This window comes from Hyperolius riggenbachi, chromosome 1 (genome assembly GCF_040937935.1).
Source record: "Hyperolius riggenbachi isolate aHypRig1 chromosome 1, aHypRig1.pri, whole genome shotgun sequence".
In the NCBI taxonomy this organism is placed as follows: Eukaryota; Metazoa; Chordata; class Amphibia; order Anura; family Hyperoliidae; genus Hyperolius; species Hyperolius riggenbachi.
The window spans coordinates 582104488-582125078 of record NC_090646.1 but is presented as its reverse complement, the minus strand read 5'-3'; the positions used below and the strand labels follow the sequence as shown (position 1 = coordinate 582125078).

At 44.7% G+C, this 20591-nt stretch overlaps 1 protein-coding gene across 3 annotated transcripts in view; it reads left to right on the top strand.

Annotated features, from left to right (window-relative positions):
* Positions 1–20591, top strand: part of MRPS27 (mitochondrial ribosomal protein S27) — a 133210-nt gene that overhangs the window by 36979 nt on the left and 75640 nt on the right. For all 3 annotated transcript variants that reach the window (XM_068248287.1, XM_068248297.1, XM_068248305.1), the window contains one exon: positions 12035–12093. In XM_068248287.1, the coding sequence (XP_068104388.1) occupies positions 12035–12093 (59 nt within the window). The remainder of the gene's footprint in view (positions 1–12034; positions 12094–20591) is intronic.

Sequence of the window (20591 nt, the reverse complement as noted above, 5' to 3'; positions counted from 1 at the left end):
GCCAGAGGGGAGTGTGGTACTCAAAAAATGTTTTAGGAAAAATTTTAGATATTGCTCGCCAAACTAAAGTGGCCGGTTTTAGAATAGTATTATTAGGTAACTTCGAAAGTAAGGTACCTTTTAAGTAGAGCAAATGACAAGTTGTTTAATTTATTCAGGGTTGAGTGGACAAGTAGTTCATGGGATTTAGAGGAGTTTGTGACAAACCAATGCAAAATGTGTTTGAGCTGAGCTTCAAAGTAATAAAGGTGCATAGGTAAATTTTAAATAAACCAGGGCGCTCTACAATAAAATATAGCCAAAGGTAGGTTCCTCATAACCTTTGCAATTCACTGAATAAAAAGTCCCAAAATTAAAGTTCATATGCAGCTATCTCCAGACTCTCATAGGGTGCAAGCAGTCTTCCTGTGACACAGTGATCAGTAAACGCTCACCAGATTCTAAGCTGCCTTTTCAGGAACAGCTCATAGCGCTCCTGGCCCAGCCAGTGGTTCAGCCAGTCTCCCAGATGTATCCTAGATCTTCCTGTGTCCTCAAATCATGGGGGCATAAGACAGAGAAAATCGCAATAGTGTAATACTGTTGGTTAGTGATATGGCTAAAGTAAGCACCAGTGCACCCAGAGATTACGAGACACCACGTGCCCCTCCACCAAACACTCAATGAAGCCTCTCACCAGACTTCATGGCTGACCCAACACAGACCAGCAGTAGCGCTTCATAGATACTCTCAATAATCCTCCTTCAGCAGCATTGTCCCTGAAACTCAGACAGGGACCAGCATAGTATAAAACAGTTTTTTATTAAAAAGTATTAAAAAGAAGTGCACTCACAAATTTTCAGCAACAATGCGCATATAAAAAGCCCTTGAGCTCGTTCAGCGTCCCTCGCTCCTTAGGCTCCGCCCAACTAGTTTCGTCTCATGACTCATCAGGGGAAGCCCTGATGAAGTCTGGTGAGAGGCTTCATTGAGTGTTTGGTGGATAGGTTGAATTTTTTAATAAAGGTGCATAGCAGGAAGTGCTAGGCCTCCTGAGGCAGTAGGGCATTGCAATATTGTATAATTTAAGTTTAGAGTGAGATTTGGCCCATATAAGAGAGATCAGTATTGATTTGTTTCCTAAAAAAATTCATCGTTATGTTTATTGGGGAGTTGTGGAGAATGTATAAAATTTTGGGGAATAGAACCATCTTAATGAGATTGATACGACCAACCACTGATAAGGGTAGTTTAGTCCCTAGGTTCTCAACGTGTGGTACGCGTTCCCCAGGGGGTACTTCTGATGGTTCAAGGGGGTACTCAGGCTTGATATACTTAACCAAGTATAACAAATTTAGAGTTTTAGAAAATGATAAATCTTATTTAAACAACACCAAATTAGGTGTTTTAGCTAATTAAAAGAAATAGTAATTGCTTGGAAATGATTTAGAACCAATTAAGTACTACGATTAAATATATATTTGTCAAGGGGTACTTGTGATAATGTTTACTATACTAGGGGGTACTTGGTAAGCACAGGGTTTTCAAAGGGGTATATACCAATAAAATGTTGAGAAACACTGGTTTAGTCCATGAGGACTTTTTGGTCTGTGCCAAAGAAATTAGTGGAAATACATTATCAGTGTAATACTGTGTGGGGTTAGCAGTTAAAAAGACACCTAACTATTTATTTAAATTTGGTCACAATTTGTAAAGGGCAAGGTAGAGGAGTTGTGGAAACTTCAGCATTGTCCAGTCCCATAATATTTTCCCCAGTTCACAGAGAGACCCGAATAAAGACCCATCTCACTAATAAGGTCAAAGGCCCTGGTAAGGGAAGCATGTGGATCAGCTAAATATAATATAGTGTCATCAGCATATTGACTCATTTTTACCTCAATACCCCCAACACAAAGGCCCCTAATTTGTGGATCAGCTCTAATTTTACATCCTAATGGTTCAGCTGAAAGACCATATAACAATGGGGATAGGAGACACACCTACCTAGTACCCCGCCTAATTAAGAAAGAAGAGGATAAGGAAGAATTTGTACAAACTTTCGCCATTGGTTTTGTATAGAGTATTTGGACTCATTTGATGAAATTGTCGCCAAATCCAAATCTTGCCAAAGTGGCCACCAAAAAGGCCATTCTACTGCGTCTAACGCTTTAGCCGCATCTAATGTTACAATAACTCGTTGGCCAGTGTTAGAATGTGGTGCTTGGATATTTGCAAATAATCGTCTGATGTTGAAAGAGGTCTTTTTCCCTGGCATAAAGCCTGTCTGGTAATTATTAATTTGGGTGGAAATTACTTGGCTTAGCCTATTGGCGAGTATTTTGGCTAGAATTTTAACATCTTGAGTAAGCAGAGAAATGGGACGATAAGAGTCACAAAGAGTAGGGTCCTTACCAGGTTTTGGAATAAGAATAATTACGGCAGTATGCATAGAAGGGGGTAATTCACCTACTTCAAAGGCGTGTTGCAAAGTTTGGAGCAAAGGATTGGCGAAAATTTCTACAAGGATATATAATCCAATATTCTGTTTTATTCCATGATGGCGGATATAAAAGTATACAAAGATAGCACGACGTTTCGGGCAGTGGCCCTTTCTCAAGTGCTTAAACTTCTGACATACTAATTCAACATATATAGACATAAATAACGCACCACACCCAAAGCATTGGGGGGCGGGCACATGCTTAAAGATACTTAACCCTTTCCAGGGTGCAGAGTGGCTATACCTGTCAAAGGAAACATCTGAGACTATAGTCTTCATTGAGGCCATTAGGTGATTGAGTCCCCAGTCGCTCCATCCAAAAAGTTTCTCGTCTAAGGAGGGTATTCTTATGGGGCCTACCTTCCTGGAATTTAACCACCTCCAATATCTGCCACCTGAGCTGACTGACATTATGTCTATGCTCAAAAAAATGGCGTGCTAGGGGGGACACTCTATTACTATCTATATCACCTTCTCTAGCTTTCTTGAGTACCTGAATGTTGCTCTTGTGCTCATTGAGCCTGGTTTTAACTTCCCTGGTGGATTGCCCTACGTATCCTAGACCACAAGGGCACTTGATGAAATATACCACACCCTTTGTATCACATGTAGCGTAATCTTTTAATGGAATGGGGACCCCTGTGCGTGGGTGGCGTACCTCAGTCCCTTTGATAATATTATTACAGTGTTGACAATGTAAACACGGGAATGTCCCCACCTTAGGGGGCCCCAAAAATCGTTGGGTCATCCCCACGGATTTACCAATGTCGGATCTCACAAGGTGGTCCCTAAGGGATTTACCTTTCCTGTAGACAAATCTGGGTGGCGCTTTACAGATCGCAGCGACTTGGGGATCAGTCTCAATCACAGGCCAGAACTTCAACATCACGTCTCTTAGCAGTGCTGATTCTCTACAATAGGTGGTGATGAAATACACCTCATAAGTTTGATCCTGCTCTGACATCCTATACTCCCTCAATGTTTCCCTGTCCAATTGTGATACCTCAGATGCTAATTCCTCACATCTCTTCCTACTATATCCCCTTTTCACAAAATCCTCAGTGAGGAGCCGTGCCTGCTTCCGATACAACTCATCGGTGGAGGTAATCCTCCTAGCTCTTACGTATTGGCTTTTCGGAAGTCCGTTCACTAATGGCCTAGGGTGACAGCTGCTGGCTAAAAGGAAGCCATTTTTGTCTGTATCTTTTCTATAGCAGTTCAAGAGCGCCTGAAAAAGGACAGTAGGGTTAATAATGAAGTGTTGATATTCATTATGACATTGCTTGAATTTAGTTTGTCGCACTCATACTTCAGGTTTGGAGATGATTTTTATCTGCAGGTCCTCGGGGTGCCGATGGGGGCCCCTTATGCCCCTACAGTCGCTAATATTGTCATGTCTGACTTTGAATCCACACATTTTTTGGGTGCGGGGGCCCCCAGCGGCATCCTGGGATACTGAAGATTCATTGATGATCTATTTTTTGGTTGGACAGGGACAGAGAGTGAGCTGGGCTTGTTTTTTGATTCTCTTAATCAGAAACACAATACCCTTAAGTTCAAGATGGAATATGGTGACCGCAGCATACATTTCTTAGATGTGGAAATAAGGAAAGGTGAACACGGTTTTGAAACCGATCTTTATAGAAAAGATACAGACAAAAATGGCTTCCTTTTAGCCAGCAGCTGTCACCCTAGGCCATTAGTGAACGGACTTCCGAAAAGCCAATACGTAAGAGCTAGGAGGATTACCTCCACCGATGAGTTGTATCGGAAGCAGGCACGGCTTCTCACTGAGGATTTTGTGAAAAGGGGATATAGTAGGAAGAGATGTGAGGAATTAGCATCTGAGGTATCACAATTGGACAGGGAAACATTGAGGGAGTATAGGATGTCAGAGCAGGATCAAACTTATGAGGTGTATTTCATCACCACCTATTGTAGAGAATCAGCACTGCTAAGAGACGTGTTGTTGAAGTTCTGGCCTGTGATTGAGACTGATCCCCAAGTCGCTGCGATCTGTAGAGCGCCACCCAGATTTGTCTACAGGAAAGGTAAATCCCTTAGGGACCACCTTGTGAGATCTGACATTGGTAAATCCGTGGGGATGACCCAACGATTTTTGGGGCCCCCTAAGGTGGGGACATTCCCGTGTTTACATTGTCAACACTGTAATAATATTATCAAAGGGACTGAGGTACGCCACCCACGCACAGGGGTCCCCATTCCATTAAAAGATTACGCTACATGTGATACAAAGGGTGTGGTATATTTCATCAAGTGCCCTTGTGGTCTAGGATATGTAGGGCAATCCACCAGGGAAGTTAAACCAGGCTCAATGAGCACAAGAGCAACATTCAGGTACTCAAGAAAGCTAGAGAAGGTGATATAGATAGTAATAGAGTGTCCCCCCTAGCACGCCATTTTTTTGAGCATAGACATAATGTCAGTCAGCTCAGGTGGCAGATATTGGAGGTGGTTAAATTCCAGGAAGGTAGGCCCCATAAGAATACCCTCCTTAGACGAGAAACTTTTTGGATGGAGCGACTGGGGACTCAATCACCTAATGGCCTCAATGAAGACTATAGTCTCAGATGTTTCCTTTGACAGGTATAGCCACTCTGCACCCTGGAAAGGGTTAAGTATCTTTAAGCATGTGCCCGCCCCCCAATGCTTTGGGTGTGGTGCGTTATTTATGTCTATATATGTTGAATGAGTATGTCAGAAGTTTAAGCACTTGAGAAAGGGCCACTGCCCGAAACGTCGTGCTATCTTTGTATACTTTTATATCCGCCATCATGGAATAAAACATAATATTGGATTATATATCCTTGGAGGGTCGAGTCCTGTTTGGAATGCTTTGTGCTTCTAAAACTGTATACACTGAGAGGTGTGATGGACCCCTCATCCTTATAGGACTCCCCAAAGAATTTGCATCAGAAATCTGAGGCTGGTGGACCATTGTGTTTTCAGTTGAAAATTTCTACAAACCTTTTGTATACCTCACCTGGAATACCATCTAGCCCAGTGGCTTTCTTATTTGGAAGTGAGTGTATAGCTAGCTCCACCTCCTCCAAAGTAATTGGGGCATCCAATATCTCTCTGTGTTCTGGGGACAACCTGGGAAGGTCAGTTTCTGAGAGATAAATTTCAGCTTCTGTTCTATCAAAATCTGACTGAGCAGTATAGAGGTGTTTAAAATAATTGGTAAAACAATCGTTAATGGGTACTGACCCAACCAACAATTTGCCTGTGGGGTCACGAATGTGGGGTATGGTGGATATGGCATTCCTATCTTTTGCCATCCTAGCTAAAATAGTACCTCAAACACTAGCCGAAAAACAATATACCAGGGAAATAAATCAAACACAATGTCTGGAACAGACTGGCCCTATAGGTATAAAAATAAAGGTAAAGGTGTACCTACGTAGATTAACCAAATGGTTACATAACATACACCCGGGTATAAGGGAGAATGTCAGTGATACACTCCCTAAGTAGGGATAGCACATGCGGTAACCGTGGGGGTCCTGGCTGATCCCCCCCCACTAGGCGACGCCGAGTGGGGTGTAGCTATCCCACAGATGCACAGTGCGGTGTAGCAAGACAAACAGAGGAGATCAGGGCTAATAACTGCCTACCTCAGGCCAGATAATACTGGTCAGGGTAGAGCCCAGGTGCTGCCTATCTCCCCTGTGTCAATTATCAAAGGGTGGATGGCAGAGGGCAAAGTTAGCCCTAGTGCAAAGTGCTGTACAATTTAAAACCTTAATATGAACATATTTCGCCCCCTAACAGGGCTTCCTCAGAAGGTGCTGTACAAAATATACATTATTTACAACATTGGTGAGTAAAATATTTACACAGAGCCCCCCATCATCAACCCTCAAAGCTTAAGTCAAAGCTTTGACTTAAGCTTTGAGGGTTGATGATGGGGGGCTCTGTGTAAATATTTTACTCACCAATGTTGTAAATAATGTATATTTTGTACAGCACCTTCTGAGGAAGCCCTGTTAGGGGGCGAAATATGTTCATATTAAGGTTTTAAATTGTACAGCACTTTGCACTAGGGGTAACTTTGCCCTCTGCCATCCACCCTTTGATAATTGACACAGGGGAGATAGGCAGCACCTGGGCTCTACCCTGACCAGTATTAAGCCCTGATCTCCTCTGTTTGTCTTGCTACACCGCACTGTGCATCTGTGGGATAGCTACACCCCACTCGGCGTCGCCTAGTGGGGGGGATCAGCCAGGACCCCCACGGTTACCGCATGTGCTATCCCTACTTAGGGAGTGTATCACTGACATTCTCCCTTATACCCGGGTGTATGTTATGTAACCATTTGGTTAATCTACGTAGGTACACCTTTACCTTTATTTTTATACCTATAGGGCCAGTCTGTTCCAGACATTGTGTCTAAAATAGTACCTGTTTGTTCCCCTTGTTCATAAAATGACTGTTTATAAAAGCAGTTTTTTGCCTGTAGTTTTTCCTTTAACATATCCCCAAGTTGGTTTTGCGCAGATTTCCAACCTCCCTCCGTTTTCCCCGAATGGTCGGAAGTATAAAGCTGTTTCAAAATTGGAATTTGTGTTTGTAGTTTTTGAATTTTACCATTGGTATCTTTTATAATGTGAGACTGCACTAATAAGCGCACCTCTGAGATATGCTTTAAAGCAATCCCATATCAGAGAGTAGTTCTCTTCATCACTGTGTGTGAAGAAATACCACTGCAATTGGCCTACCCACCAATCCTCCGAGGGAAACCGAGAGAGCCAGAATGGGTTAAATTTCCAAATATACTGTTTAGGGCAGGGGTGCCCACACTTTTTCGGCTCACGAGCTACTTTAAAATTTGCCGAGGCCAGGAGATCTACCAACGTCCCAAATGCTAAGCACGCGCCCCTCCCCCCGCGTTAGCCAGGTATATGTGCCTGCATGTACGTCATGGCTGGGGGCGGCGCCGGGCATGTCACCAGCACGCACGTTGCAGGCTGCCCGGCGCCGCCCCCAGCCATGACGTAGCGGCCGCGCCGCCTCTCTCCTCCCTCTCTGCTCGCCGCGTCTTCTCTCCCCGTCTCCCGTGCATTCTTATTGGCCAGCAGCTAAACATGATGAGCTGCTGGCCGCAAAATTTAATGAGACGCGGCCAAGAGGCCGCGATCTACCGAGGAGGCGGTCGCGATCTACCGGTAGATCGCAATCGACCTATTGGGCAGCCCTGGTTTAGGGGAATCATGCCATCTTAAAGAGAACCCGAGGTGGGTTTGAAGAATATTATCTGCATACAGAGGCTGGATCTGCCTATACAGCCCAGCCTCTGTTGCTATCCCAAACCCCCCTAAGGTCCCCCTGCACTCTGCAATCCCTCATAAATCACAGCCACGCTGCTGATCAAACAGCTTGTCAGAGCTGGCTGTGTTTATCTCTATAGTGTCAGTCTGCTGCTCTCCCCGCCTCCTGCAGAACTCCGGTCCCCGCCTGCATCCCTTCCCTCCCTGCTGATTGGAGGGAAGGGACGGGGGCAGGGACCGGAGCTATGCAGGAGGCGGGGGAGCAGCTGAGACTGACACTACAGATGTAAACAGAGCCTCACAGCACGGCTGTGATTTATGAGGGATTGCAGAGTGCAGGGGGACCTTAGGGGGGTTTGGGATAGCAACAGAGGCTGGGCTGTATAGGCAGATCCAGCCTCTGTATGCAGATAACATTCTTTAAACACACCTCGGGTTCTCTTTAAAGAAATAAATATAGGAGAATGATCCGAAACAATCCTGGGCAAAAAACCTACAGATCCCACCAGAGGTAGCAGGTTCGTGGAGACAAAACAATAATCTAATCTGGATAAAGTATATGATGTTGAAAAGAAAGTATATTGTAACGTGTTCGGGTTTAAGAGCCTCCATACGTCCAGTAATAACAATTCTGCTATAAGATTAGCAAAAGGGGTGGTTTTAGCTACAACAGCCGGGAAGCGGTCAAGAGCTTGGTTTGCACACTGAGTTAAAATCTCCTATCCATATACTAGGGCAGGGAGGGAACGCTAAAGTGAATTGAAGGCCTTATTTAAGGGTAATGGAAGAGTATGGTGAGGGAATATAAAAGACAAGTAGATTCAGTAGCTTACCGTCTAAAGTACCATGTATAAACACATATCTTCCCATGGAGTCAGTTTTAATTTTAATTGGCAAAAAGGATAAGGAGTGGTTTATTAACACCGAGACACCACGTGAATTTTGAGAGTGTGTTGAGTGGTATGCTTTCCCAACCCAACTGCGTTCCAGTGCCTTGATTTTACTACCAGTGATATACGTGTCAAGCAGTATTAGGATATCAGGCTTTTGCTTGTGCATATAGTTTAAAATTAAGGAGCGTTTTTAAAAGAGTCATTTAAATCACGAACATTCCAGCAAATAAGTTTGAATTCTCTATCAGACATTGCCATCTACTGGTGGGATAATAAAATATATCTGAAAATATCCATGTATACACCTGCTGGGATCAGTAATAAAGCGTATCATTATTCTGCAAATATACCAGATACACTTTTGACTAAAGATTGAAGTATATTAAAGTAATAAAAAAGGGAAAATAACAAAAACCCAGAGTAAAGTAAAAGACCCTGTCCCAGAGCAAATGGCTTAAGGGACCTTAACCCAAACGATTTAACATTAAATTGTTGTAAACACATCCAGGCTAATCGCCCTGTGAATGCGTTTAGTCACAACATAGGCACTTAAATAATACTATAAAAATGAATATGTAGCTGTATACAGTGGGGGGAGTGGATGGACACAACTGGGATTGACCGTCTTATAAAACTTGAAAAACTTAAAGGGGGGATCTTATCATAACGGGTCTAGTCTACCGTTATTCAACATGAATTTAAGGCATACAGCAGGCAGATTAAAGAAACCCTCAAAAATAATATAACACAGAAATAATAGTGCAATATAAGGATAAGTCCTGAGGTACATCAAGCAATGTTTAAACATGGGAGCATAGATTATATAACTGCGCTGAAGACGTTAATGACGAATAGCCAGGGGGTTACCCTATAGCCAAGATGTATTAAGCAGCAAGTGTCTAACCCAGCATAGAATGGGGTGAACGAGCAGCTTCTCCCCTATTTGCAAGTTCCGCTGCTGTTTGCTGCCGCACGAACATAGGCTTATGTTTGAGATAAATTGAAAAATAACGGACGCGAGCAGAGTGCCCGCAGTTCCCATACATTATATCGTAGCAGCAAACTCCCAAGGCAAAGTCTAGTTCGCTATATCCATAGTAGGATCAGTAGAAAAGTATAATAAAGGCATAGGTATAATAACAAGAACGACAGAGTACCTGTGTAGGTTAGCTTGAGGTATAGTTAGTGAAAGGCCAGGACTTTGCCCTATAGCACTTGAAAGCAGATGTTTAGGTAGGCCATTTGTATTACAAGAAATGTCTCGTGGTTAACAGGGAGAGTATTCAACGAGATGGTGACGTAGTAATGGCGCCTCGCGGCCTAGATTCCAGCCAAGTGAACACTTCTGATGCTTCTGTGAATAAAATGGCTTTTTCATCCACTTGTATACGGAGCTTGGCGGGGTATAACATAGGTAGTTGCAATTCACGTAGTTTCTTTTTTGCCTCCTTGAACTTAGCTCTAAGTTTCTGGACCTCCATAGTATAATCCGGGTAAAAGGATATCAGGGCTGTGGAGTCGGTACAAAAATCTTCCAACTCCGACTCCTCAGTTTCTGAAACCACGACTCCGGGTACCCAAAATTGCTCAGACTCCGACTCCTCGACTCCAACTCCTTAGTCTAATACTTAACAGGGCTGTGGATTTTCTACAAAAATCATGCGACTCCGACTCCCGACTCAGACTCCTCAGTTTCTGAAACCACGACTCCAACTCCGACTCCGGGTGCCCAAAATTGCCCCAACTCCGACTCCGAGACTCCGACTCCAACTCCGACTCCACAGCACTGAAGGATATCACAGTATTTTCATACTCAATGGAGCCTTTGGCACGAGCAGCTTTTAGAACTCTAGTCTCAGCTTTTAGTCTCTGTAATTCAGTATCTTGAATATAAAAGTACGTGGTGGTGCACCGGGGGCTGGGATCTTTGCCCCTATTCTGTGAGCTCTTTCCACTACGAAAACTTTAGAAAAGGTGGACTCGCCAAACAGGTCTGTGAGAAAAGATTTACTCCCTTCTCCGGGAGTCCCACTATTCTTATATTTGATCGACGTTGCCTGTTTTCTTGGTCCTCTTGGCAATCGGTTAGAGCCTTTAGACCTTTCTGAGAGGTGCCCATTTCCAAATGCAAGGGTCTTACTGTGTCTTCTAAAGAGCTGACTCGCCCTTCTATGTCAGTGAAACTGCCTTTTTAGATTGTGAAGATCCTGCTGGAGTAAAGTTACGTCTGACTTCACAGACTCCAGGGTGGAAGTAATTTGTGTGAGACTGGCTTGGCATGCTGTTACTGTTTCCAGAACTTGCACCAATGTGGGTCTTTTTGCTGTAGGCGCTGTAGAGGATTAATCATCCAAGGTAGGTTGGGAAGATGGTCTGGCGCCATCTTGGTCTTCATGCCAGAATTTTTGCAGCTTAGTAAGGGCTTCTGAAGTACAGGGTTGAGCCATCAGGTATGGTGGTAGGACGGGAACACCGTTCTGAGTAGTTCAGGAGCAAATTATAAGCAAATAACCCCCCGAGGATTAATACAGGATAAGAGAAGACGGGAGCTCTTCAGCGGCACGTCCTCACGCCATGAGCTTCCAGACACGCCCCAAGTGGGACCTATTTTTAAACTATAGAGTAGATGAGGCACCATACCTTGGGAAACACCTTTACTATCAGCTGGTCAATAGATACAGTGGTTAGTGGCAGAGGTGAAACAGATTGGCCTGACAGCTGCCTTGCAGAATATGATCTAAACTATATTGAACATACTTACTGAATAGTATAAATATGCTTTTAAAGAGAACCCGAGGTGTGTTTAAAGAATGTTATCTGCATACAGAGGCTGGATCTGCCTATCCAGCCCAGCCTCTGTTGCTATCCTAAACCCCACTAAGGTCCCCCTGCACTCTGCAATCCCTTATAAATCACAGCCGTGCTGTGGGGCTGCATTTACATCTGTAGTGTCAGTCTCAGCTGCTCCCCCGCCTCCTGCATAGCTCCGGTCCCTGCCCCCGTCCCTTCCCTCCAATCAGCAGGGAGGGAAGGGATGCAGGCGGGGACTGGAGTTCTGCAGGAGGCGGGGAGAGCAGCAGACTGACACTATAGAGATAAACACAGCCAGCTCTGACAAGCTGTTTTGTCAGCAGTGTGGCTGGGATTTATGAGGGATTGCAGAGTGCAGAGGGGCCTTAGGGGGGTTTGGGATAGCAACAGAGGCTGGGCTGTATAGGCAGATCCAGCCTCTGTATGCAGATAATATTCTTCAAACCCACCTCGGGTTCTCTTTAATTCAAAAATCAACATTCAATGCCCATTGCCCAGAAAACCCTTTAAGCATTGTTCCACTTTAATGCCAGTAAAATGTTTATTATTTTCTGAACAGTTTGTAGATAACATCAAATCAAGAGAAGAAATAGATCAAGCTGAATACTACTTGTACAGGTAAGTGAATATTGTATTTAGAGTTGCTAATTTACCTCTTATACAGAGACTGCTGAGGAACAATCTCCCAGACGTTTAACTTTATATCTGCATTGAAGAGGGATTGGATGCTTTCATTGCATTGAAGGGCATCCAGAGCTATAATTTTTAGGTGATTCCCAGGAGAGTTGATCTGACTGCCAATGTTTCCCTTTTAATGCTAGGCATACACCTAGCCAATTATGCACCGGATCGAGTCGCTGGCTCGATGCCGGCACATCCCCGCTCGTCCGCGCGGATTGATCCCCGCTCGTCCCCACCGGCGCTGCTTATCACCCGCTCGATTCCCCGCTATTGTCCGCCAGCGGGATCGAGCGGGGAATCTATCCGGCAGGTCATCGAACCTGTCGAATATTATCAATCGAGCCATCAGCGGCTCGATTGATAAGGGCTGAAAATGCCGTGTATGCCCGGCATAAGGCTAATTAGCCCAGGATTTGATGGACGGACGTCTTTTTTTTCAACCAAACTAACTACGCAACTATGTTTGGATCACCATAGCGTAGAGGCAGTAAACCACTGTGTTCCCTTACACTTTTGAACAAATATTAAGTTACAAATATTGTAAACGTAAATGGGCTTTATAATAGTGTACCTGTATATAAGAGCAGTGTCAAAATGCACAAACCTCCAATGCCCCACTTAGTTATAATCCAAATCATCCCCGACTTTTTAGATGAAAATAAGAGTAATCCACAGAACCAGTTAGACTGATGAAACTTTACATTTATTAACGACTTAATGACATGCTGACTTATAAAAACGTCCTGCTAGAACCTCTTAATGGCTCCAGGACGTTTTTATAAGTCAGACAGTGCTGCTGCCGCTGTGGGCGTGTGCGCCTGCGCGGGGGCACATGAAAATTGTGAAGAAAAAAAACCCACCCCCCAAAAAATACACCTTTACTTCCAAACGATATATTGTCACCATACTTTGTACTAGGGACATAATTAAAATCTTGTGATAACCAGGACAAATGGGCAGATAAAATGTGTGGGTTTTATGTACAGTAGCAGTGTTTATATTAAAACCATAGGGGATGAAATTGGAGAAATAGTGTATTTTTTCATTTTTTCCTTGTATTTCCCTTTAAAATGCATAGAAAATAAAGTAATTACTGAAAACAATTATCAACCCCAAAAAGCCCAATTTGTGGTGAAAAAAAAGAAGATATAGATCATTTAATTGTGATTAGTAGTGATTAAGCTATTGGCAAATGAAAGGGATGAGCGCTGAAAGGTGAAAATCATATATATATATGTACAGAGGGGCTGCAGCACACAACAGGAAAACAGTGACAGGGGCTCTTGGTTACGCTTTAACGCGCTTAAGCTCACCAACTGCGCCAAAGTGTCCCCAATCTGGTGAGTCCTACTCTACCATGCAAAATGCCAGTTTTTATAAGCAGTCTAGTGGGAACTAAACCAAAAACCCTAAAATGTCAACTAGATGGGAAAAAAGGAAATTAAAAACACCTCACCCTTCACCTAGCTACCAAACGAACTCTCTTAACATGTGCAAAGCACTCATTTATATACTTAACTGTGCTAGAGGTGGGCGTGGTCATGCAGGCTCACAGGGGAAAATTATAAATAAATTACCAAGGTGTGAGCAGCACAAACCAAATTTTTTTATGCAATTCTATGCAAAGCATGCACGCAGCGCTGGAGGTCCCCAGACTCCATAAGAAATATATAAGTACAGAGGGGCTGCAGCACACAACAGGAAAACAGTGACAGGGGCTCTTGGTTACGCTTTAACGCGCTATATATATTATATTATATTAAAAATGAGCCTTCAAGAGTCCACAAAGGACACTGAAGGCAAAAAAGCAGGCCTCCTTTGGATACATATACTGTATATGTGCTTATACTGTATATCGCATACAGTGAGCGATGAGCAATACAATCACAACATAGAACTCCTAAACTGAACAACTGTTAAAGTGGATCTAAACTCCTCTCTGCTCTAAAAAGAAATGGCCACCGCTTGATAGCCTTTATGGGACACAAAAATCTTCTTTCAAATATATGGAAATACAAAAACAAACAAAGATTTAACTTGGTATCACTATTTTGGGAGCACTGAATGGGTTAAGCTTCAGTGTTTCCTGCACAGACAGAGCCTGGGTATTCACAGCTGCTGATAAGAGCTAATTGGACTCTTTTGATCTAGCTAAACAAAGAGAGCACAGTGAAGTAAAGTCCATTTTATTCTATGGAGATTTGGGGGAGGAAAAGAGTGAGGTGTTCTGCTCAAGAGATTACAGAAGAAAGACAAAAGTGGTCATGCAAGGCTGGTACAGTGTGCTGAATCGCTGAAAGGGAGGCCAGTGACGTTGTGCGTGCGGTAATATTAAGCTGCGCTGCGTGTCCACGGTATATTTACCACAGATTGATGAATCAAAGTCATTGACTTTAATGGCTGCTGCGTCGGGGAGAGAACCGCAATGCGATTTGCCTAGGTAAGTGTAAAAGGGGTCTTAAATGTATCCCATGAAAAAAGATGTCAGGAAAGAAATTAAAGTGGTTCTGAGAGGATAATCATCATTATGATGGAAAAAAGAACACTGGGTATCAGATGTATCTGTAGATTGAGCCACGCCTCCTAAAGATTGATTCTGTATTTTAATGTGACACTGCAAGTATGCCACAGCTACTGCTGCATGAAGTGACCTCCAATTATATTCTGTAATGGTGTAACTCTACATCTTATTTCCTCCTCCAGTACAGTGCTACATCAGTTATGGAAATTATAGATAGTGGGACTGACATCCATCCATCAGAGTGATTGGAGAGCATTACTGCTGGTTCCAGAATAGCTGACAGACACTTCCTGGCAGCCCTACATTGTCAGCCAGATAGAAAAAGATTATAAGAAGTACCGGATATAGCGTTAACGTGAATCTGTAGTTAAAAATAAAACAGATCCTCACCTATGGAGAGGGAAGGCTCTGGGTTCTATAGAGCCTCCCGTTCTCCTCACGGTCCCCTCATTCCCCCGCAGGCTTCACTATTCAAATCTTCCACCGCGTGAGACTTCGGCAGTCTTCGGAAGCACTCGGACTTCTGAAGACAGACAGCTCTATACTGTGTACGTGCGTGCGCAGTATGTAGCGGCCACTCTTCAGAAGTCCGAGTGCTTCCGAAGACTTCCGAAGCACACCCCAAGCATAAGAGAACAGCCTACGACTCATGAGGGAGCCTGCAGGGAAAACGGGGACCAGGAAGGCTCTATATGACCCAGAGCCTTCCTTCTCCTTAGTTGAGTATCTGTTTTTTTTTTAATTTTCACTTAGACTCCCTTTAACTCCTTTTTTTTGTTTTTTTAGTGAGGATTCTATTTTCTCTGGAATAAGCATATATAGTAGCTGTTCAATATACAATATACGGTAGATGTCAGTTGTGATATGTGGGACTACCTTATATCCCCTGCATTTTGTCTGTTATAACTTTACTGTGTCATCTGAGATGTTATGGCCTTCTGTGCTTTTTAGTGTTTTTATATGTCTTTGTCCCATGCTGCTTCCTTGGAAGCTGGGTATAGGTTTGCCTTAGCATCAATCTTGACCTGTAAGCAGCTGGAGGACAGAATAAATAAGAATCCAGCTGCCATTTTTACTTCAGGTTAATAATCTAAAAATAAGAGTGAGATTGCTGGTGACCCCATGCTGGTGGCCTTGTCTTTGATGACAGAATTATTGTTTTTACAGATTTATCTAGTGCTGTCATATTATTCTGTGGCACTTTACAATAAGCATTGCACAGTCAAAATACAGAGGCCATTAAATGACACACACAAGGGTAACACACATAATACATAATCATGTAGTGTAGTCAGTAGGAGGTACATAGCAGAAAGCCAAGATAATAAATTGCCATTCCAGAGGGGCCACACTGCCGAAAGTCTACATGTAGAAAAATGTACACAAACTTAGGGCTGTCTGTAGTAAATCTCTAATGTGCGTTACTGCAAAAAAATAATAAAATAAAAAATAGGTGTCCTTTTTGTGTCAAAGAGCAGTCTATCAGGTCCCTCGCAGTGTTTTGATCCCCTTCAGTGGATCAGGAGCGTTCTGGGCGTGCACATACGCAGAATGCCCCCGCCAATGGGAGCTCCATCAAGGAGGTGGGTGGCCAAGGCTTTAGTTTACATGCACATTAGCCACAACTAACCACAACCAGTGCATCTTTGGGATGGGGCAATAACAAACAGAAGTAGATCAGAAGCACATCAAAGGACCTGATATACTGTGGAGGGTTTTAGGGTCTAGAAGAAGCCCCAGGTTAGCAAATCTCAATTTGTTTCCCCTTCTAGGGTATCCTTTAAAGGAGAGAGGTAAAAAAAGTAAAATACCTGGCTGTAAGTTTTATCCACAGAGGATGCCATCCTCGCCCTCTGTTTCATTCCGCCGTGGTGTCATCCTTCTTTACAGTCCGAGGTCGGAACCTACCCGATCCCTCGGGTCGTTTGCATCTGCCCCAATAAATATGGCCGCCAGGTCCTGCCGCGCCTGCACATTTGTCATAGCCGCAAGTGCGGCTGCACAGCTCTGCGTCCTCCTCCAGCCCCCTGATGGCTCTCACAGTTTTGCGCGCTTTACGTCCACGAGACTCCCGGGAGCCATGACGGGGCTGGAGGAGGACTCAGAGCTGCACAGCTGCACTCACGGCTATGACAACTGCGCAGGTCCGGCAGGACCTGGCGGCCATATTTATTGGGGCAGATGCAGACGACCTGAGGGATCGGGTCCTGACCTCTGGCTGTAAAGAAGAATGACACCACGGCGGAATGAAACAGAAGGCGCAGATGGCGTCCTCTGTGGATAAAACTTACAGCCAGGTATTTAACTTTTTTTCCCACTCTTGCCTCGTAAGTCCTTTAAGGGGCTTGACTGGATCAATAGTACATATTCATAACCTTTAAACTTAACATCTATTGCAAACTGATAAAATCAGACATTAGATACATAAAAGCATAGGTATCTTCAGTCATAGCTCCCAACTGTCCCTCTTTCAGGGGTACAGTCCCTCTTTGGGAACTAAATGTCTCTGGACTTCTTTCTTCCTTATGTGTCCCTCTTTCAAAACGTATGTACAGATCTGTGTAAATATACTGTATGTATGTATTCCCATCAATTAAATGTATATATTTCTTGTTTTCAAATGAAATGTTAAAATGAAGACAAACTACAGTATTCATGATGGAGAGGACAAGAGTGGTTTGAATGATAAAACTACATCTTTTGATTCTGAATTGTCTGCAATATGCCTGGTGAGGGGTGTGTTGGGGGGCGTGGCTAGAGGTGTGGCAGGGGCGTGTCTTAAAGTGTCCCTCTTTCTTATCTTAAAAAGTTGGGAGGTATATCAAAGTATACAGAGTTATGCACCATCTTTGTTTTTGAAAAGCTCATAAATATGCAAATATTTTGTATAGGATAAACAACATGTTGCCATGGAGCCCAGTGATTTCTAGCTATGCCCCAGTTTATTACTTTTTTTTCAGAGTTTAGAAGTACATATCACATATCATCATATTATCATATATATCATCCCTCAGGCCCCTTTCACACTAGGGTGTTTTTATTGCATTGCGTTACGCTTTCTTTTTTTTTACCACAGGGTAACGCTAAAGCAATGAAAGTTCATGGGACATTTCATACATGCTGCAGTGTGATACGCAGGAAGCGTCGCAACTGATGCGAAAGCAACACTGCGCTACTAGGCAACGTTCGCGGCAATGTGCGGCGACCGGAAGTCTTGTAAGTCTATGGCGATGGAGATATTTTAAAATTGTTTCTGGTGTGCACAATTTTTAATACACTTCTGCAGCCAGAAGTAAGATTGCCGTGCATTGCTGGTATTTTTAATGTTACGATGTGATCATCCAATTGCACTGCACCCAGGGCCGGATTTTGGCAAAGGTCACCCAGGCCATGGCCTAGGGCACCACAGGAGGAAGGGCACCAAAGCAGCAGGCTAAGCTGATACAGCATTTGCAAGCTTGCAGAGAGCGAGCGCCTGACCGCGGTACTCTGTTGCTGAACGCCAGTGCAGCAGCCTCCTTGCCCTCTGTGCACGTTTGCATTGTGGCCGGCAGATATGGACTTGGGCAGCACTGGAGACGGAAAGGAAGAGGAAGCTTCTGCACTGGAGACGAGTGGAGAAATGAGTGACTCAGATGGCTACTGCTGTGTGAAGGTGAGCTGGCTACCTATACTGAAAGGTGGGTGGGGGGAGGAGGGATTGAGGGAGTCATCTGGCTACCTATACTGGAGGGAAAGGGGGGAGGAATCATCTGGCTACATTTACTAGAGAGAAGAGGGGAGGGGTAATCTGGCTACCTATACTGGAGGGAAAGGGAGGAGGAGTCATATGGCTACCTATACCTGGGGGGAGGGGGTCATCAGGCTACCTATACTGGAGGGAAGGGGGAGGGGTCATCTGGATACCTATACTGAAGGGGGGCAGCTGGTGACAGTACAAATCCGGCCCTGACTGCACCTATAGCGCTGGTTGCTGGTGTGAAACCAGCCTCTGTTACAGGGATGCCCCCTAGGATTGCTAGATTATCAGTAGTTTGCTACAGGGCAAATTTCCTCTGTGCGTGCATCAAATGCCAATAATATACCAGTGGGACTCGGATTTATTCATGCAGAATGTTCATATTCTGATGTCCCGAGTATACACTGAACTGAAAATAGGCTTTTTAGGATCTGCTAGGACCTTTTTCTTTATCTAAAGTACTTGAACCCTGCAGGTTAATATTAGGCTCCCCAGACAAGACTGTTCCAGTTGCCGCTGTGCCTGTTAGCATGTACTGCCGGTTTATGGCTCAGCGTGGAACAGCATGATGTATTTCTTCCAGCCAATTATACAGATGATTCTGTCTGGCCTAATTCGGCCTGACAGGACGTTTCCAGTTTGACAGCGCTTTTGGTTAGGCATTGTGGACATAGATCCAATCACTTCTGTGCTGGCCAGATCTGCCTGGCACCTCGTGTCACACCTCCCTCCAGTCCAGTCACAGAGATAAATTTGCCCTCAGAATGTGTTTGCAAGAGACAAAAATATATTATTTGTGACAGAGAATGTGGTTGTCATTTATCCTGCCCATAAGCAGATCCCTTTCCTGGCATGTATTTATACTGTACTGCTTGCATGGTACTACGCACTTTGCCAACTATACAATACATTTCCGTAGTAACATGCCGTAGATATTAGTCCATGCTAATTGGCTTCTGCTTCCATGTCCACATGTCTGAGCACCAGAGATGGATTAAAGGGAAACTCAAGCCATCTGAAAAAAGAGTTTCACTTAGGGCTGGTCCACAGTAGGCACGTTTGCAGAACGAAGTCCGTGGTCCGTGCTCTGGGTTTGAAAACCCGGAACACAAACTGATCCGTTTTACAAAATGCTGCCATGTTGCAGCATACGTTTGCAGTCCAGATCCAGGGTGGGGAGGGGGCCACCATGGTGGAGGGGGTAGCGGGCAGGAAGGGGAGCAGCGGGCACAGCGGCCCCCCTCACCTGGCTGCCCCCTTCCCCGCTCCATCTCCAGCTAGTTACTTTTAAAATCATTATAAAATCAATGTAGCAGCGAGCAGAGAACTTGCTCACTTCCTTGTTCCACCGCTTGCCCCGTCACTTCCTGCAGTGCCGCCCAATGAAGTACAGAGGGCTACATTGCAGGAAGTGACGCAGCGAGCGGTGGAACACAAAGACGTTAATAAGTTCCCCGTTTGCTGCTACATTGATTTTAAAGGAAACTAGCTGGAGGGGGAGCGGGGAAGGGGCACCCAGGTGAGGGGGGGATCCAACCCCCGCCCCTGTGCCTGCTGCCCCCTCTTCCTGCCTGCTACCCCCCCAGCATGGCATGCCCCCTCCCCACCCACAGAGAGGGCTGGGGCACTGGAAACTGATCTGTTTCTGTGTCCAAAGCTGTCTCTGTAGAGGGGGGATCAATTTTTGCATTAGGTTTCACTACCCCTCCGTGTATCCGGGGTCAGATTTTTAGCACGGATCCTCCGGAACGCCCACGGATCCTCTTTTAAAGTGGGTGAAGACTGCCCCTATTTCTCACATTTGTATCTGTGGCTCCGGTTTTGGTCCGGGCCCCAATGAAGCCACGGATACACAAATGTGAACCGAGCCTTACCTGGGGCTTCTACCAGCCCCCTGCAGCCGTCCTGTGACCACATCGGTCCTCTACGATCCTCTGTTCTCCCGCTGCAGCTTAGTTTCATTTTCGCCGACTCAGAATCAGTGGGCCCCTGCGGAGGGCAATGTGAGCAAGGTTACGTGTTGCCAGGGCTGCGCAGGCGCAGTGGCCCGCTGACTCAGAGTAGCCAAAAACAAAGCTAAGCGGCAGCGGGAGAACGAAGGATCGTAGAGGACTTCCGCGGGCACAGGACGGCTGCAGGATGACATAAGTTTGCCTTTAAAGAAGAAGTTTAATC